Source organism: Ambystoma mexicanum, chromosome 5q (assembly GCF_040938575.1).
Source record: "Ambystoma mexicanum isolate Mex_15411 chromosome 5q, UKY_AmexF1_1, whole genome shotgun sequence".
Lineage (NCBI taxonomy): Eukaryota > Metazoa > Chordata > Amphibia > Caudata > Ambystomatidae > Ambystoma > Ambystoma mexicanum.
The window spans coordinates 835,559,466-835,580,325 of record NC_090933.1 but is presented as its reverse complement, the minus strand read 5'-3'; the positions used below and the strand labels follow the sequence as shown (position 1 = coordinate 835,580,325).

Below are 20,860 nucleotides of genomic sequence, written 5' to 3'. Positions count from 1 at the left end.
CGAGGGCGTTCTTGGGGGCGTAACTGGTGCTGCTGCAGGGTCGCTGCGCCACTCTGCGCCACGGCTGGTTTTTGAGGCTAAAATCCATGAATACGCTGTGCGATGAAAAGGATTTTATCGCACGCGGCTGGCGCAGTGTATCGCACAGGGACACTGTGCGCCAGCCGCGTGCGCCACTTTTGTGCGAAATTCTATGAATTACCCTGTGTAAGTGTATGAAGGCATATGGATGTATGTACATACAGTGTACATTATGTTTATTTTACCTTATGAGTACATACAGGTAGAAGCATAGTGTACATGCTTGTTTGCATTTTAAGTTAAGAATATACAGTATAAGTATTTTTAAGGTAACACTTGCATACATCCAGGTAGAAGCATACATAAGAGTTAATTATACTACAAGCATACAGTGCTTGCAATAAGGAATGTACAACATAAAATCTTTCACAGAAAGTTAAAGCTACACCATACATGGTAAATGCACTTGTAAATATTAACGGTAAAACTGACACCACTGATTGTTTGCAGTATGATTTTGTATATATGTTTTAATTAAAATAGTCATTTGGAAAAATGAGTTGTATGCTCATGTCAAGGTCTATTTTTTTGTAAGCTTTTTTTTAAAAAAAGGTGAATTTACTTTGTTCCTGCACCTTTCAATTGTCTCAACAAAAGTGTGGAATGTGTTGGTGGGTGTGGTTGCGTGCATTGCTGACACATGTGTCTGTTGAATAAGAAATGAGCGGCAGAGCATGTGGATTGTTTGACATTTTTAGCAGAGGCATGATTGTACCATTAAAACAACCTAAGCACTGCAACAAAGTACGGCATATTTTTAATAGTTAAAGTGCAAAGATATGAGCTTGGGCATACATTCAACTGCGTGGGAGTCTTACGTACTGGTGAATAAGCAGGCATTAGTAAGGGGGCATATTACTGTTTTAGGGGCACATTTTAATTGTTTGTTCACTTGTACATTTTGTGATAAATATACCACATGCTGCAGAAAACTGGATACAAAGTTTAATACACATTGAGTGTTGTACATAATAATTAGTAAATGTTACCATTGAAGTAGATAAAAAAAAAAAAACAGAAAATGAGGCAAGTTTTATAAAAGTGTTGCATTTGAAAGTGCATAGTTTGCGTTGTACGATGTGGTAGTATAAATCCATATGATATTTTTAGGTATCTTTTGCATAATGAACATAGTTAACATAGTTAAATTAGTAAAGTTTAATTTTTATTTTTTAAATAGATCCACAGAATGTGTTTATTAATGGTGACTGAGAAACCTGTCACCCAGAATGTTGGGCCTCTCTCACGCACAAGAAAAGAGCCTGCAGCTTATTTGGAGATGGGCTTACTTTTGATAGCTTAATAAGAAGGAACACAAATTAACAGGGCCATTATTACTATCCTCACCTGTACTACTTTCATACTATTTCCTTGCTACCAGCAAATGCCGGTTTAAAAAAAAAAGAAACGTTGCTACATTATGTAAGGAGCTCATGGTGGCAACAGTAAAGACAGACACAAGTCAAGGGTGTTTATTAAGCTGTATATGAAGGTTGGAAAAATGCCTAATCTAAATCTAAGATGGGAGCAAGCTACCACCATCAAATAATAATAAGACAGTCCTAGTGGCGTGTTGTCAAATAAAAGGGCCTATACTAAGAAAAACCTATTGCCAATCCTTACGCTAAATACAAATTGTGTGCCGGATAGGATTTACTGGACAGAAAGAAATGTTCACAAATAAGTCATGATGCAGTAATTGGGGTCTCCCTTCCCGGGACAAGGCGGGACCCCAGAGCACAGCACACTCTCGAGCTTTCCCTGCACAAGACTACAGTTCCGGTCTCAGCTATCAGGGCCTTCGGTGGTTAAGTCTCTTTTCTACAAAATGTCTCTTGCTTCCGAGGACCTGATGTATCCAAAATAATAAACAACAAGTTCCTTTCTATATGCTTGCTGGGTGATTACTTCTCACCCCTGGACCTCCCTCTTCCAGGCTCTAATCTCCAGAAAGTTCCTAGCAATATTGTGACCGTCAGTGTTTCAATCGCTTGCTTTCGAGGACCTGATATATTCATACAAAATAAAAAAGTTCTTCTCTGCTTGTCTTGAGTGATGATGCTTCATCCCAGGGTCCCCCTCTTCCGGGCTCACACCCTTCTCGAATGCTGGCCTCCATCCATTGGGTTCACTACGGTCTCTCAAAACAATCTAATCTGTGAGATTCACAAATCTTAATGTCTTTTTAAACAGTTCACTGTGGACATCCCTCTGCCGGGTTCACCCTTGTCGACACTGCAATTTGGGACTTCAGACTTCACCCCCTGTTCATCGGCATCCCTCCGTCGGGTTCACTCTTGCCAACTTTTGCAACTCACACAGTGCGGGATTCACTTCCCTTAGCTTTACATTCATTTGCCGGTCAAAGACTTTCAACTGTACGAAGGATTGTACTTGACCTCATTATGACCACTTTGACCCTCTTCTCACGCCGTCGCCAAGGCCTTGTGGTAACGGTAGTTTCAAACATAGGGTAGTCGCCCAGAGTTTCTCTAGTGAACACCCACGTGATGTCTGACTCTTCAGTAGCTGGCTTTCCCCTCTCACATTAAAACAACAGTTCTTTGTACCTTCAATTAGCCATTTGCTACTTTTGTTCAGCACAGTTTGGTATCTTATCGGCTCTCCCCTCGACTCACTGGCTGTGATGAACCGCTTGGCTTTTCTTGTCTCTGGAGTCAAGGCCGATACCACAGTGGCAAGCGTCTCCCTTCGGCTTGGTTTAGCAGCAGAGGAGGGCCCTGTGTACCGTTGGCATATGCTGCAACACATGCTGGATATTGTTCACGGTCTTACGATTCCTTCTGTGGAGGTTTCACGGGCCTTGATCGGAAAGGGCAAGGTTGCTTCTCTCCTTGTCACCCTCTCGGTTTCTCCTCCCCTGAATTGCTGTGCTGAGTTAGCCAGCTTGTCGTGCAGTCTGCCTTGTTCGTATTGTGCTCTCGTGCTCCACCTTTTATCCCTGTGGGGAAGGAAAAGGGCCGTCGGGTGTGTGTGATTTTGGTAAATTGCCTGACTTTGCCTGACCCTTGCATTGGTACATGTCAGGTAAATGGCTTTGGTGTGTGTGTCCGTCTTTCGTGATGTGCGAAAGTGTTTGTGTCGGAAAAGGGTGTTGGGGAGGTAGAGTGTTTGAGTATCCTATGTGGTAGGATGGTGAAAAGATGTTATAAGAAAAGTAAATTGTATTATTTGTTCTACGGGGGATAGGGGATTTTGGAAGGGTACATTTGGTGGGGTTTGTGAAATGAATAGGGGAGGTTATGGGAACAGCAGTGTTTTGTCCATGCTGATTGGGAGTTCGGAACATAATAACCAGAGGGATATGGTAAAGAATGACCGAGAGTAATCGGACAGGACACAGGAAAACCGAGATTCTGGGAGAGATCATTTCTGGGTGCAACAGGGTTTGGGATCCTAGGGGATTGTTTATATGCAGAGGGGATGTTAGATCTGGGCAGGAGAGATTCAATGGGAGGAAGGAAGGCAAGTGACGTACAGCCCACAAAAGCCTCAGGGATCTCATCCTCTCCTTCTTTATGGGTATAATACTGCATCTCACTTGGGGTATTGCCCTGATCACAACCCCGGGCTCCCCCATCCAGGCGATCCTCTCTCTCGTCCTCTCCTAGGGTTTGCATGAGAGAGGGTCAGTCCAGTCCTGTCCACCTGAATAAGGGATTCCCAGGATTTATGTGGGAGAATACCCTCAGGGTTCTCCCAATTACGATAGACAACTGAGGACAGCACATTGACAACTCATTACGGCACAATTCACAAGCACAGGAAGATAGTACGCCAAGAGGAACATAGATTTGCTTCTTTTCCTGAAGCAAGCTTGTCACAGCACACTAGATGGGGCCCATCTTAGAAAAGTCACTCTAAAAAGTGCCTATAACAATTCATGTCATAATCTTAAAGCCATCCCAAAGAATGCATTTAACCTAGCATATAAAGAAGTTTTTTGAAAGAAAGGCAGCGCAAGAAGGGAATGACAATGCATTACTTACCGTAAAAGCATTTCTGATGGTTGTATCTGCTTAGATTCACATGCTGTGCATATGTCCGACATCCAGTGGTCACTGCGGAGTATTGCATTTTGTTTTTCGTAGTCGAAAAGGGACGTCGACAAGGCATCTCTGAAATACTATCCCTATAGTGACGTGCGTTGTACCCACAATCCCTCACGCGTCGAGGTCCATTTGTATTTTTCTGCCCTGAGGGAGCCTTCTAGACGTGAGTGAGTACAGAAAAGAGAGATATAAAAGGAAGTCTATGTTCCTTCCATCCGAGTGGGGCGGAAGGGTGGGCGCATGTGAATCTAAGCAGATACAACCATCAGAAATGCTTTTACGGTAAGTAATGCATTGTCTTCTGATGTTTCTTAATCTGCTTAGAATCACATGCTGTGCATAGACTAGCGAGCAGTACCCGGAGTTGGCGGTGGGTTATGAGAAGGAACAGTAGAGAAAAGATGTCTTAATACTGCCTGTCCCACCTGGGAGTCAGATCTCGAGTGTGCATCTAGACAGTAGTGTTTTGTAAAGGTGTGCACAGAACTCCAGGTAGCCGCTTTGCAGATGGACTCAAGGGGAACATTTGCAATGAATGCTATGGACGCCCCCGTGCCTCGAGTAGAGTGTGCTCTTGGCTTAAAGGGCAGTTCTCTCTTAGCAAGAGTATAGCAGAGAGTGATGCATTGAACAATCCATATAGAAATAGTGGACTTTGAAACTGCATCCCCTTCTCTTCCTGCTGCCACCTAGAGGAAGAACTGATTAGTCTTCCTCAGTGGTCTGGTTCTTTCCATGTAGAACATGACCGCTCTGCGCACATCTAGTGTGTGCAGAGTTTTTTCTCCCAAGTTGGAAGGATTTTGAAAGAACGTTGGCAGTTCTATAGACTGGTTTACGTGGAATTTCGATATGAATTTCGGAGCAAACCTTGGGTGCGTGCGTAGAACCACCTTATTTCTGTGAACTGTAACGAAGGGGTCTAGAACAGAAAGAGCCTGTAGTTCACTTACTCTCCTGATGGAGGTGATAGCTATTAAAAAAGCAGTCTTAAGAGTGAGGTCTTTAAGAGATGCTTTGTGCATGGGTTCGAAAGGTGAGCCCATGAGTCTGGTAAGTACCACGTTAAGGTCCCACCCGGGAGCTGGGTCAGCTATCGGGGGGTGTATTCTCTTTATTCCCTCCATGAAGGCCTTTATAACAGGGATCTTCCACCACGACATCTTGAGTTGGGAAGAGGTGTATGCAGAAAGTGCCGCTAGGTGGACTTTAATGGAATTGAACACTAGACCTGAATCCAATAAGTGGGTCAGGTATAGAATAATATGTGTGGGAGAGCAGTCAATCGGGTTGATGCTTTTTCCTCTGCACCAGATGACAAATCTCTTTCACTTGCTAGAATAGCAGTGGCGAGTGTTAGGTTTTCTGGCTTCCCTGAGGATGTCCATGCATCTCTGCGGGAGCTGTAGATGCCCGAATTCTATGATCTCAGGAGCCAAGCTGCTAAGTTCATGTTCTGGGGGCATGGATGCAGAGTCCTGCCCTTGTCTTGTGACAACATGTTGTACGGGCAGGGGAGTTTCACTGGGGGAGATAGAGACATCTCCATCAAGTGAGCGAACCATGGCTGTCAGGCCCACATTGGGGCCACCAGTATCATGGTCACTTGTTCCTGGTGCATCTTGTGCACCACCTTGTTGAGAAGGGGAGTCGGGGGAAAAGCGTAAACAAATTTCCCTGACCATTGCATCGACAGACCGATCCCCTTGGATTGGTTCTGGGGGTACCTGGAGGCGTAACGTAGGCATTGTGAGTTCTCCAGGGTTGCGAATAGGTCTATTTCTGGGAATCCCCATTGTGTGAAGACGTCGAAGACGATGTCTTCGTGCAGTCGCCATTCGTACTCTTCGGGCAGGGGGAAATCTCTGCTGAGTTTGTCTGCCAGCAGATTGAGTTCCCCTGGTACATGTTGTGACAGTAGGAACATGTTTTGTTTGAGAGCCCACTTCCATATATTTTGGGCCAGTTTGGACAGTCCTGGAGAGTGGGTGCCCCCCTGCTTGTTGATGTAGTACATGGCTGTGGTGCTGTCTGTAAGGACCAACACAGTCTTGCCTTGTAGGTGTTCCTGGAAGGCTTTTAGCGCCTTGAACACAGCTAGTAGCTCCAGTAGATTTATGTGTTTGGATGCTACGTTCGGAGTCCACACTCCGTGAGCAGTCTGATGGGATAGGTGAGCCCCCCATCCTGTGAGGGATGCGTCTGTGGTCAGAGTGGCTTCCGCCGCGGGTGTGGCAAAGGGTTTCCCTCTTTCCAGGTTTTCCTTTGTCCACCACCGTAGCGAGAGAACCAAGGCCTGCGAGACCACCACTAGATCGTCCCATAGTCCGCTGGCCTGACACCACTGGCTGTTGAGCCACTCTTGCATAGGGTGCATGCGCAGGCGCGCGTGAGGTACCAAATAAATACACGACGCCATCATGCCTAGCAAGCGCATTGCTTTGCGTACCGTCACCTCTCGACCGGTCACATATTGAGGGATCTGAAACAGCATGTTTTGGACCCTCTCGTTGGAGGGGAAGACGAGGCCGTCCTTTGTTTGAATTAGAGCCCCTAGGAATGGTTTGATTTGGCTGGGGTCTAGGCTGGACTTCTTTTCGTTGATGGAGAAGCCCAACTGGAACAAAAGGTCTACAGTCTTTTGTGTATTGGAGAAGCATGTTTCGTAAGAATCCCCTGTTATGAGCCAGTCGTCGAGGTAAGGGTAAACTGGGATGGACAACCTGCGCAGGTGGGCCGCTGCCACTGCCAGTACCTTCGTGAATACCCTCGGTGCTGATGCTATGCCGAAGGGTAGCACTCTGAACTGGTAGTGTTTGCCCTCTATCATGAACCTGAGGTATCTTCTGTGCGCTGGCAACATTAAAATATGAAAGTATGCATCTTTCATGTCCAATGTTGTCATGTAATCTCCCTGTGATAGCAGTGGGATCACTTCCTGTAAGGCCACCATAAGAAACTTCTGGGGTTTGATAAACTTGTTCGCTGGGCGCAGATCTAATACAGGGCGCATGGTTAGATCCTTTTTGGGTACAAGGAAGTACACTGAATAAATGCCTTCCGTTACCTGAGATAGAGGCACGACCTCTATGGCTCCTTTTTCCAGCAGTTGTTGTACTTCTTGGAGAAGGATGGCAAGGTGTTCCGGTGTCATGCGTCGTCCCCTCGGGGGTCTGTATGTTGGGGAACTGTTGAATTCGATGCAGTATCCGTGGGCTACGGTGGAAAGTACCCAGCGGTCTGACGTTATTCCCTCCCATGCTGGAAGAAAGGATGTTATCCAGCCCCCGACCGGTGTTGCATGGGAGGGGACGCAAATCTTCGCGTCACTTGGTGTTGTTGGGGGCTTGGGAGCCTCTGGGGGTGGACCCCCGACCTCTCCCTTTGCCCCGGCGCTGGCCTCTTTGGCTGTACTGCCCACTATTGGTCTGGTAATTGGTGGCAGGGTACTTTTGCTGCTGATTCTGCTGTTGGCGTTGGCCACGAAAAAAGCGTTTGTTGCCATAGCTGCGTCTGGTAGTGGGCTTAGAGATCTGGTCAAGAGTTTTGATAGTATCGAACTCTTTTTTAGCCATCTCCAGAGCCTCATCCACCGCTTCCCCGAAGAGGTTTGAGTCTTCAACAGGTTTATTTATTAAAGATGCCTGTGTCCCCGTTTTGAACCCTGAGTTGCGCAGCCATACATGGCGTTTTAGGAGTATTCCCTGAACCAGGGAACGTCCCGCTGTCTCTGCAGCATCCAGAGAGTTTTTTACAATACTCTGGTTGACCTGGGTTCCTTCGCCAATAGTTGATAGCAGGCGTGTACGTAGTGGTTCCGGAGCTTCTTCGGCGTCTTTACGCAGTTTGGCCCACTGCGCGTCCGCGTAGCTAGCTAGCAAAGAATTGTTGTTCGCAATTCTTGCCGAAAAGGCAGCCGAGGATGTGACTCTCTTTGCAAGGGCATATAACCTCTTGCCCTCCTTGTCAGGTGGTGCCTCGCTCGTGGACAGCGGCACCCCTGCCCTCTTCCTTGTATTAGTTACTACAAGGGAATCCGGAATGGGATGTCTCCTGATGTACAGCGGGTCTGAGGGTGAAGGAGTGAAAAATTTTTCAATTCTTGGATTAACTCCTCTGATTAGTGCGGGTGTGGATAGCGAAGGGATGATTCTTCTCTTCACTGAAGCGAGGAGGGGAAAGGTCTGGCTGACCGGGGGTTTCTCCTTAATTACTCTTTCCACAAAGTCTATTTCAGGAGAGATCTCCCCAGTGTCCAGTTCGAAATGTGCTGCTGCTCTGCGCAACAGGGCATTAAATGTGGGCTAATCGTCAATGGGAGACGTGTTTCTAACAGGTGAATTGTCAGGAGGATTTAGGTTCAGGACATCAGTGTCCGAATATACTGATGGGGATTGCCAGGGATGAGAAGGTCCTTCTTCTGGATTTTCTCCGAAGCCTTCTCCTACCATGTCTGGGCTGTCTTCCAGACCTTCCTCCTGGTTCTGTCCCTCTTCATCGTCCACAAATTCATCCTCCTCCTCCAAGTATTGTTCCTCACCAGTGAGGTCATACACATTATGGAAATCTGAGGCTGTGTCCTGCTGGGGATTGAATAGTCTCGGATATTTGGCCCTGGGGTCCTCCTGAGGCCCTTCTCTTGTTCTCTTGGGAGTAGGAGGGTTCTGGGTCTTCATAAACCTCTCCATTCTCTCCATGCAGAGATGGAGCCTTTCCATGGTTTCATGGGGTACCCCTGAGCGGTCTAGCGGGGGAAAATTAGTGTCATCTAGCTGAAAACGGCTCGACCTCTCCCACAACGTCGAGGAAAGTGTCCCGTCGCCTTCCGAAAAGCCTTTCGGTGTTCTGGGGGTCCCCCCGACTGAAGGGGGTAGTCCCTGTGTTTCCTCGGGCTTTTTCGGCGTGTCTTTCGACCTTTGCGTAGCGCTCGACGTGGCTTTCGGCGTACGCTTCTGGGCGTCGGCTACAACGATCCTCGCCAAGCTCTCTGTGACTCGTTTGTCAGCGGAGGGCTGTGGTTTCGACGTTACGGGTGTCGATCGTTCTACGGCGGCGTGCGCTCTCTGCTGGAGCGCGCCGGCCGATGGTTTGGGGGTGGCGCCCCTATTTGCCGAAAGCCCAGTCGCTGGTCGCGGCTGCGGTTGCGAGAGGGGCTTCGAACCTGAACGGTCCGAGGAGGCCGCCGGTGGAACCTGCGTCTCCTTGGGCGCTGATGCTTTCTTCGTCTTCGACGAAGAAGAGCCGTGGGTTGTGTGCTTATGTGTGGTATCGTGTGCGTCAGTGTCGCCGGGGTGTTCATCCCCATAAGCAGGGCGTGAGCCGAGCCCGTCGGGGCCGGGGACAGACGACGAAGAGCGAGAGCGCTCTTTAGAGGTGTCTACGACTTCCGTAGCGGAGGTCGTGTTATCACGTTCCTCGTCACTGTCGGTGGTAGCAGCGGCGGGTGAAGAATCGGCCTTCGACATAGCGTAGGCCGCCCACCTCTTGACCCTACGGTCTTTTAGAGTCTTTGGCTTAAGAAGCCGACAAGCCGTGCAACCCTCCTCTTTGTGATCGAGGGGCAAGCAGCGGTTACACCGTGAATGCTTGTCCTTCCAAGTAAACTTGCCCTTGCAAAGCGGGCAAAACCTAAATGGTGTCCTCTCCATAGCCGAGGCAATAAATCGTGATAACGACCCCAAGGGAAAGGAAGGGGAAAAGGAAAGGCATTCTCAGAAAAGAACCAGAGATGTCCCACGACCCCACTCTCCCTACTGTATTTGGCCTGCGAGGCCAGGACACGTGTTCGGCAATGCCGAAGGATCTCCTCCGCTCGTCCCCTCCGTCGAAGATCTTGCTCGGCGGAGACAGCTTCACAACTGCGTCGAGGGAGGGATCGATGTGTTATATATTAAATAGGAAAACGACCAAAGGTCGAGGAGATGAAATCTGCAATGTCTCTCGAGGAGCTCCGCGTAAAGGCGACCAGTAGCTGGGCAGAAAAAAACAATCTGAGGGACCTCGACGCGTGAGGGATTGTGGGTACAACGCACGTCACTATAGGGATAGTATTTCAGACACGCCTTGTCGACGTCTCTTTTCGACTACGAAAAACAAAATGCAATACTCCGCAGTGACCACTGGATGTCGGACCTATGCACAGCATGTGATTCTAAGAAGATTAACAAACATCAGAAATATCTTTACAGCCACAGCCGGCGCTGTAGCAGTAGATACAAGTCAAGTTCCAAGTGATCACCATTTGTAACTTATTTCAAATATGGGTTCTAAAGCAAAAGAGTTACCTTATTTACTTCTGTATCAAAACTTTAACAAATCCAAGACAAGCTTGAAGCGAGCATTAATTTGTAAAATCACAATAAAAATAATTACATTTTTTTTAAAAAAAGACTATTGGCCATAGCAGTTGAAGGTCTATCAATCTGTAAATAAAAGTAAAAGAAGAGCTGAGACGGGGTTACTATACAGGCACATGTTGGTCACGTATAGGCAAATGATATTTTAGGATTTTGATCTCCCTAAAAAAGAATCCTCAGGTATTGAACGGCAGTCTTTAATGTCACCCTAAACATTTGCAGAGGTGCAACATCTCACAGACATAGAAAAACAAATATGAAATCTGGCAAAAGAACAAGGCAACCATAAAGAAAAACCTCCCAATAGCCAGAGAGCAGATCTACTTCAATGGAAAGCGCGATAGAAAAGGTGAAAAGGTTTGGTGAAGCCAAACATTTTGGGTGTCCTAAAGGAAACGCCTTCTGCCATGCAGAGATCCTGCAGCCAAAAGAGCAATGCAGAGAGAGAAGTGCGGCACACCTGCCCTCGCCATAATCCCACCCACTATCCTGGACCCAGAGCCTTTCATTCTGCACTGCCTACTAGTTGCTTCATGCATATGCCTCGCACAAAATAGAGGGAGCCAAAGATATGGTCATAAAAGCACCACAAAGCGAGTGATGTTACTTTAGCCCCACCTAAGAGCCAAAACTATGTAGCCTCAATAGGTGAGCCAAAGGGAATTATGGTACTTTAGATATCCCAAGAGCCAAACTAATCATAATTTAAAACTAGAAACGGTACCACTAACGCTTCACCTATGAGCCAAAACTGTCAAGTGCCACCTATGAGGAATAGTTTAAGACAGACCCGAGATTGAGGACACATGGAATGCATATAAGGGTCAACATATTCAACACTGGTACATATTTCCCAGCGCTGGCTGCAATATGCTGATTTGCCAAATCCAAATAGCTCAATGCACGAAAAGAACTTTTTACAAAATGAAATGCTACACATTGCACTTCATTTCGGAATATCTGACCTTCAAATGGTGATATGGCAGATAAGCAAACATACCTGATCAATAATGGAGAGATGTCTTGCTTCTTCTAGTTTACTGTTCAAAATAGGGTTTGGATGCATAGCATCTGGAGATAAATATGGCCTGTATCCAGACAACATGTAGGAAAGACAAATTCCAGATGGTCCATTCCCTTAAAGAAAAGGGACAACAAAGTTTAATATTGGCACTTTTTGCTAATTTCACAACTTAATTGCAATCTATTATCACACAAAAACACCCATAACGGATGTTCTTTTTACATGATCTTTGGTATACTGCCAGTTTGTACCCACTTAAGAGGAACATCACTGGACACTGTAACTGAAAGAAATCCTGCAAAGTTTCAGATTTACGCTAAATATACATGGTGTACTTGGAAATAGATAGCATGCAGAAGAAGGAGCAGTTACTTGCTTCATAACACAAGAGTTTCATGGAACTACATGTCAAAAGGTCAAGACCGTACCCAAACTCCAATTAGCAGCTGCCATAATTTCCCCATCAGGCAACAGGCATTGCCAATAGTCACTGAAGGCTGCCAATTTCTGCATGAGGCGTCAGTCAATTGGGAAGCATAGGTCTAGTAGGAGGAAGGTGTTTAGTGCTGCATTCTTATAATTGGTTACCTTGTCACCTCAAAGACATAAATTAAAATTTAAAATAAAAGGTAGTGTGGATGGAATGGTGGTTTCCACTGTGAAGCGAAAGACAGTAAAACCAAAAGGAAGAATGTAATGGTAAGATGACTGCATTGAGGAGGTTGCTGGCCACACAACCAGGCCTTGCCACTCAGCTGCCACACCAACCACCTATTTAACAAGTCCTCCTCAGGCTTCTTCATCGCCTACGTTGACAGCAAAGGATGGACAAAGACAAGGACCCCACATGTATCTGCCCATTTGGGTCTGATCAGGCCTAGGCCAGACCCCACTATCCACATTTCACCTACAAAGTAGTCGCTACGCAACTACAGGGTTTGAAATTGCCAGGAGCTGGGAGCTATTTAGCTCCTGGTTGTAACCAAGGGGAGCCTGGTTAGATTGAAACCAACACCTGCCAGTAGCTACTTTTAACTCCTGGGGCAAGAGGTGCCATATAAATCTATCCATGTTTGGGAGTGTATATAAAGGACGATAAAGAGCATATTTAAGGGGCATTTAGAGCATATTGGATAACATGAAATCGTTTGCATCTTGCGCAAAGCTAGATTTGCTGCACACTTTGAGAGAGAAGGGGTAGAGAGAGAAGGGGTAGAGAGAGAAGGGGTAGAGAGAGAGAGAGAGAGAAAGAGAGAGACAGAGAGAGAGATACAGAGAGAGAGAGAGAGAGAGAGAGAGAGAGGAAATTGGTTAACAACCCTGTAATGAAACTGGTGGACATTCATGCTCCTCCTAATAGCCAGACATTTTAAGAACAAACTTGGTCAAAGCAGCTTAATATACTACCATTGTTGTAGGCTCCAACGGAGAGAAAAGCCCTCCTCGAAGTAGTAAAGTATTGTACCAAAACTCCTCCCTAGTCAGAGGTCCCAGCAACTCAGGAAAAGGTGACAGAGACAGAAATGATATCATTTAAAAAAATTGTCAAAGATTTAACAGATCTTTGGAAAACCGCACCCAGCATCAGCCATCCCAGCAAACATTGTGCCCTTTTGGACCCAATTCTCTTCCACCACCCGTACTTCCTAAAAATGTTCACCCCCCAAAACTACTTCCTACCTGGATATTAAACCGGCCTCATCTTTAAAACAATTGATGGGCCTGGGATCTCTGCACTCAAAATCATGAATGCCGCCCTTACTGAAGGGTCATTGCCGGACACCCTCAAGACCCCTTTTGAAAAAATAAACTGATCCTACACCCAGATGACTTGGCTAACTACTGGCTCATTATGAACCTCTTTATCTGCAAAATCTCTAAAAAAGTTGTTGCTAAACAACTACTCATCAGAATCGACAACTGTACATCCATCAGTCAGGATTCCGTCCCAAGTGAAGCATTCAGACAGCCATTTTCTAGATAGGCGATGCCCTCCAAATCACAAATAAAGGGCGGCTCATGCATCCTCATCCTTCTTGTCCTCTCAGCTGAATTCAACACAGTTGATCACTGCATCCCCCCTCACCAAAAAGGTGATTCATTGGCACTGTCCTGAATTGCTCTACCTCCTACATCTTGGGCAGACACAAGGCAGTCCAGATGAACAGGTCAAGGGTGTTTATTGAACTTTATAATGGGTGAGATAAATGCCTAATCTCAACATAAATATAAGATGGGAGCAAGCTACGACCATCAAATAATAAGGCAGACCTACTGGCGTCTTGTCAAATAAAAAGGGCCTATACTAAAAAAAAAACTATTGCCAATCCTTACTAATAAATTACAAACAAAAGAAAAGTGTGGGATAATGTTTATCAGAAAAGAAAGAAGTGTTCACAAAATGATAAGTCAGGATGGTATGGCTGGGTCTCCCTTCGCCACGTTTGATGTACGGGACAGGGCGGGACTCTTGAGCACAGAACACTCCTTGCCCTCGTCAGCACGAGGTTGACAGTTCAAGTTCAACACTATCAAAACCTTGAGAGGCTAAGTCTCTTTTCCTCAAAAAGTCTCTTGCCGTAAAAGGCTTGCTGATTCAAAGTAACAAACAAACAAAGAAAAGGTTCCTTCGGTACTCTCGCACCTTGGGTGATTGCTCTTCACCCCTTGGACCTCCCTCCGTCGGGCTCAGATCCCTCTTGCGACTTCGGCCTCCCTCCGTCGGGTTCACTACGGCCTTTCTTTAATACAGTTTATGTATTGCTCCATTACATCGGAAAGCAGGGGTTTTCCCTCTCCTAGCTTTCTTTCGGTATCCCGCTGTCAGGTTCACACTTGCCTTTTTCTATGGTTAACAATCCTATTGGAAAGCGGAGTTCCCTTTCCCTAGCTTTCCTCTGGCAACGGGTCAGAGACTTTCGATTGTATAAGGGATTTGATGTAACCCTCATAGGAAAACTCTGATGCCTCACGCCACCCTTTCCTAGGGCTTCTGGTTCTTGTAGTTTGAAAGAACAGGTCCCGGTCAGATACTTTCGAATGAGCGCCCACGTGGCGGCAGACCATTCTTCGCCTGGACCTCAACTGGGCTTTCGTTAAAGTTCAAACACATACACAAGCTCTTTGTCTTTCGGATTCCTTGCGTTCAAAATGTTGCCACTTGCAACCTTGGGTTCAACACAGTTTGGATTACTATCAGCTTCCTTCGACTCACCGGCTGTGCTGAAACCATTGGCTTCTATGTTCTCTGGAGTCAAGGATAGTACCACAGTAGCCAGCTTGCCTCTCTGCCTGCGTTATCAAAGCGGGAGGCCTCTGTGTACCATTGACATCTGCTGCTCTGCACGCCAGCTGTAATTACTGGTCGTATGCTTTCCCTTTCGAAGGCTTCGCAGGTCTGAGTTGAAAAGGGCAAGGGCAATTCCCCCTTTGCCATTCTTCCAAGTCTCACCACCTTTCTTCTACGTTCGAACTGCCAGTTTGGTGTAACTGTCTACTTGTGCATTATGCCTTGCTCAAAGGGTGCTTTTGTGCTCTGCCTTTTATCCTTGCGGGGAAGGTAAAGGGCTGTCAGGTGTGCGTAGTTATTGTCAATTGCCTGACTCTGCCTGAACTGTGTGTTGGGACATGTCAGTGTAAGAAAGTGTTCATGTGGGAAAATGGGGTGGGGGGTAGCTTCTAAATAGCCTACAGGGTACAATGGGGAAAAGGTGTTTCAGGGAAGGGGATACTGCTTCTTAATCGACTTCACAACCCTCGGTGTCCCACTTCCACTCCCAGAAGACCCCTCAACAAGGTGACCCTGCCCCACTAGTCCACCCCCAGGAACTGGATCCAATAGCGATGGCTGTGTCCTGGCCATCTGGACGACAGATCTCTGGGGACTAGCGGGTGAGACACTTTCAGGTTTCTACAGCAATCACGAAAGATAGCCGTGACCACCCATCTTGATGCAGAGGAATTTTAGAAGGGTGCAAAACAAATATTCTTAAAATGACTGCCGTAGAAATTGATGAGGCCAGGGAGCATCTCCTAGTCAATTTATTCATCAGAGGTGAATGGCTTGAGGGCAAAGCTGGGAGATGGTAAACTAGAATGATGCAGGAGGTTACCTCAGTAAGCACTGACATTTGACTTTTTACATGACCCAGACTATTCATGAAGAACAGATTCAAATGGCTCAGCTCACAGCCAATTCATATTTCTGTTTGCAATTAGTTAAAGAGCGATTGCAAAATAAAGAGGCCAGTGTGCTGAATCAGACCGAGGTTGGGAAACGGGACCAGGAAACACAGGTAGAAGATAAAGCATATCAGAGCTACATTTTTTTTATTAAAACAAGAAAACCTCATTACACAACTTAAAAATAAGGTGAAAACACACCTACAGGCCAGTGCACAGCGAGAAATAGAGTTTGCTGCACTGCAAGATAAAGAGTGCAGAAACGGTAAGCCACCTCCAATGCCAACTGACTGACCAGACTGGTCACAATAGAGGGTTGTTGGATGACATTATGGCCTTTTAAATGGACTAACAAGTTGAAACGTGAAAACAGTCAACTAATAATAAATAGAGATTTATTCACAACTGGAGTTTGATAAAAATGTGTTCAGAATTTAATATACTTAAGCAACAGAAATTACAACTGATAAAAGACCAAGAGGCATGAAGGTTGAAAATAGATGCAGAATAGGGTCAGTCAGGTTCTCAGGAACTGTCCAAAAGTAGGGAAGGGAACATAGAGCTTGTGGAGCATTTGAAGCAAGCAGAAGCTGGCCTGTCACAGGCAGCACATTGTAGGGACGCTCAAGAGAGATTGGTCTCTTGAATGAAAAGGGCTTTCAATATATGTGAGCATTAATACTCCCGGAGAGAAAATTAAGCATTTTAGTAGAAGTACGGGACATAAAGGATCAATTGTTGGCTCATAGTAGGGTGTTTGAGCCCAGCCAGGCCTTGGTGTCAGATAAAAATGCGGCTCTCTGAATAGCAACATGAAATAAAGAAAGAGAAGCATGTGTGAGAGTTTGACACATACAAATGAGAAATATGAACAGGCCCTGAGGCACCCTAGCCAATCAGGGTATGGGAAGGGCCCTCTGATCAAGGAGAGATGACCCTCCCATCAGGGACCTTATGGCAATTATCCACAACCTCCCATGTACAAATGGGAACTGACCTCATGCATATCACCTATAGAGAACATGGAAACATGAGGCATCTGGACGTATATGCCTAGCCAAACTGATCCAGAAGGCCAGTCCTTGTCTGACATTGCTGAGTATTCATCTCTATCCCACAGAAAGCCCGGGCCAGGCCAGTGTGTACTGAGAGACTAAAAATAATACAGGGAGTACTTCTGCCCCTGAAAACTCCTATTAGGAGATAATCAGGGAGTTAGATTAGCAGAAGATGAGATTACAAAGACTACCTAGCTCGCTTACCAGGAGGAGAAAGGAAGGGCATATTAAAAATCTCCATACATTGAGAGGAACGGGGGATTTCCCAAGACTACCTGGAAGGAGGGATGAAGAGACTATTTCATCCTGGGCCTGAAGCTGACAACAGGGAAAGTGACCCTGAGAGTACACAGTGGCCCAGGCGAGAGGAGTCCAGATCCTACGAGTCTGGGAAGTATTCCCAATCTTACAGAGGTAGGGAGCGTCTAGAGGACAGGAAATGGAGTCCAAATTGCAGCTCCAAGTCAGAAAGTGAATGGACTCGGGTGCAGAGAAAATGAAAGACAGCGAAACAGAGAAAGGGTTTTGTAAAAACCAAATCAGACCAATTAAGGCGGTAAAGAGCTTCCTGACCCTATACCATAAGAATGCTAAGTATTCGGTGTGGGGGCACTTGGAACCTTATTAGCAAATGATGTCATCATGTGAGGTCAAAAATTAAGTAAATTGCATAGCATTTTACAACTGCACATTCTCCCCCGAGTACTGGGTACTCCAGTTTCTTCATGGGACTGGAGGACCAGGAGGTGGCCATCTTGAAAATAAAATCCACGCATAGGAACCCAGAAGAGGCCGCTAAGACTGCCTATAACTTGCAATGTGGGGAAAATCAGGCGCCAAGGGAGAATGTGCAGGAATTAAAATGTGCATGTGCGCAGTCTACCAGACGGGTGAACACAAATAGTTGGGAGTTTGTGACCACATATTTCCATGCGCTTCCCAAATACATTATTACTCAATTACTGCATGATTTTCATGAGTGCAACATACTGGATTGGGTAATTGAGCAAGCCACTAGCTTGTATAAGGTCCAGAAGCCGACAGAAAATAAAAACACCCCCAAAACCATCTACCACACCTGCCGCTGTGGAGGTGAAAACTACCCCTCCTTTGGACCTGGAGACCAGGTGGGGCCTAAAAAATTATAATAAATCATGTGGCCAGTAAGCAGAATGAAACGCAGAGGGGACCTTCGACCCCAGCCCAATCGAACGGTAGTCAGGCAGGAGTCCAGGACAATGATCCCTCTGACCCTGCCACCAATTTAAGTCCTAGGTATAAGGGTACAAAACCAATCCTGGGGTATGTGTACAATACCCTAGCACAAAAGGGTGGGGACCCAACCAGGTAAGTTCTTCCCTGGGAAACTTCCTCAGGAGAGAAGTACCACTCCACCTCCCAACCTGAAATTTTTCCACAGGTACCCTCGAAACCATAACTTCCAGAATAATCCACTCTTTCTCCCAGTTTCCAGGATGGAAAGTTATGGGGGAAATTTTCCATAACGAACTACTCTGGGAGAAGGGACAGTTGCCCTTTTTGGGAGCAGCAAAGGCATGAATCGAGCCCTCCCTACAATCCAGATAAAGTCTGACAGCTGGAGCGACAGGTCCACCAACTGACTGACGACCTGGGGCGCATGCGGAGGGCTCAGTCAAACCCTCAACCTAACCCTGCGTCTTATGCCCCAGGGAGGAAATGACGAGAGGAACCTTCTGACAAGCAACAAGTTCCTAAGGAGGGGGCCTGGGTGTAGGGGCGATGCCAAGCCTTAGAGGAAGCTTCCTTGCTCACCAAGACAAAGCCCCTGGACATCTCAGTTCTTCAAAGTGAATCTTCTACCCCCGGGAAGTTAAAACCCAAAGAACAGAGGTAAGGAGAAGTCAAAGAAAAACCCAATTTGTGGAGGAAAACAAAGTAAGCAAATCTCCCAAATAGAAATGGGTCCCAAAAGACTCCAAGGTTGACAGGGTAAGTATGGAGACCGACCCAGATCAAGAAGCGCTTCAAGGTGGCATTCCACACTGGAAGGGAACACCCTGAAATGTTACACTTGTCTAAAGTCATAAGTAACACAGAGGCCCATGAAAAAATACGATGAAGAACCAGCTCTAAGTCCGACGGACAAGAATGTGAGCCAGTTAATACTGAAAATGAAGTGGTACCCTCCCCACAAACCGGTTCTGAGAACTGTCTTCAGGCAAAGGGGAACAGCGAAGAATCTAGGGAGGAAGAGGATTCCGCAAAATTGTTAATTGTAAAATTCTTACAGATTCACGATTTCCGACACAGAAAATTGCCCCAAGAACACAGTGTCAGAGTTCAATAATCAAGAAAATGTCTGCCAAGCTGGCAAATAACTCACACTTTCATTGAACCCTTGAGGAGAAAGAGGGCAGATTGTATACCCCAGTCAAGGTGCGGGTGTGAATTATCAGCTGTGGTGGATACTGGATACTGGATCCCAAGCCACTCCTGTCCAAAAAGCTATTTGACCAAATCGACACAGGAAGGGGGAGGGTTACTAAATTCCCCTCATACCTCTTCTCTGACAACTCCAAAATTTAAATGGCAATTACATTTCCGTCAAAGGGATTGCAGATCTGGGAATAAAAAAATCAGGCAACATCAGTTAAAGACATCCAGTGATAGTCGTGACTCCAGACGGCACATCTTGTTTACTGGGGAACAATTTCCTTTGAAGGTTATCACTTCTGATCGAATCTGTAAACAAGGTCCTCTGGACCCAGACTAAATGGATTAACAAACTAAAAAAGTGGAATCTGTTATGAAGATGCGGCAGAGGCAGGTAGGTTTTATATGATTATTTATTTAGGTTCATAGGGAGGAAGAAGACCCCCACGCTAAAGGGCTCCCCTTCCTTCAGCTCTCTCCACCAACTGACAAAAACTCGAACAGAAACAAGAAACTGAGAAGAACATTCTATTACATCATAAAGGATAACATGTGCTGCATAAGGCCACTTACAATACCTCCCAAGCAGGGTAAAATGACTGCCCTAGGAAGAAGCAACACAACACATCTTCCCCTTTTTTTTAACTCAATTTTTCATTTCATGCAACCTTTCGTTAAAACCACCTAAAATGATGTCGCTAAAAAACGGATAAAATTCATTAAATCGACTAACAATTTCACACAGAGAGGATCACAGTTTATCAATCTCGCATCCCAACTCCCGGACACAGTCTCATATAAACTTACACATGCCCTCTCCTCACAGATGCAATTCTATCTTTATTCCACACTTGCCCTCCAGACACACGTAGTGCCCCCTTCATGACCGCCACAACCCTGACAGGGTCCGAATAAAGCGGATCTCCTTTCCTTTTCACAACTCCCTTCTTTATTCTGACCCAATCACCACACTCCACGCGTAATTCCTTTTTTCCTCTCCTCAAATTTTCACGTGCGACCCATTCAGACTTTTTCTTCACCAATGACTTTCTCACTTCATCCACAACCAGATCAGAGTCCCTACATCTACCAAGCCATGGTGGACAAGCCATGGAATATGGTTTCCTTCCCCTCATGAGCTCAAACGAGCATAAACCGGTTGTGGCATGTGGCGCCATCCTCAAGGCCCACATTCTGTTCTGTATCACAGCGAATTTGTCCAAACCACACTCCTCTCCCATTCGTACACTCTCCATCACACACCTATTAATCCTTTCAACTACCCCATTTGACTCGGGATGATACAATGAAGTCCTCTTATGACCAACCCCACATTTCCTCAAGTAGTTGTTAAAGTTCTCCCCAATAAACTGCGCACCATTGTCCGTCAATACCGTTTCTGGTAAACCTTCATTTGCGAAAATCTCCTGTAGAACCTTTATCATATTTTCACCAGTAATGTCCTTTACAATTTTAAAATCCACCCATCTGGAAAAGAGGTCTACAACCAATACAATAAATTTACATCGACCATAACCTAGATCCACAGGGCCTAGCATGTCCATGGCAATATCACTCCATACTCTAGACGGGAGACCAACGTCCACCAAAGGCTGCTTTCTGGCTACTACTCCCTTACCACTCTTCTCACAGAACATACAATTTACCAGA

The 20,860-nt window shown here is 46.0% G+C and overlaps 2 protein-coding genes across 3 annotated transcripts in view; one reads left to right on the top strand and one right to left on the bottom strand.

The window, feature by feature from the left end:
• The window catches only part of OSGIN2 (oxidative stress induced growth inhibitor family member 2), a 265,522-nt gene that overhangs the window by 145,330 nt on the left and 99,332 nt on the right, over positions 1-20,860 (bottom strand). For both annotated transcript variants that reach the window (XM_069621321.1, XM_069621320.1), the window contains exon 3: positions 11,511-11,647. In XM_069621321.1, coding sequence (XP_069477422.1) covers positions 11,511-11,647 — 137 coding nt within the window. The remainder of the gene's footprint in view (positions 1-11,510; positions 11,648-20,860) is intronic.
• LOC138497699 (uncharacterized) overlaps positions 1-20,860 on the top strand; it is a 192,391-nt gene that overhangs the window by 96,998 nt on the left and 74,533 nt on the right. The window lies entirely within an intron of this gene.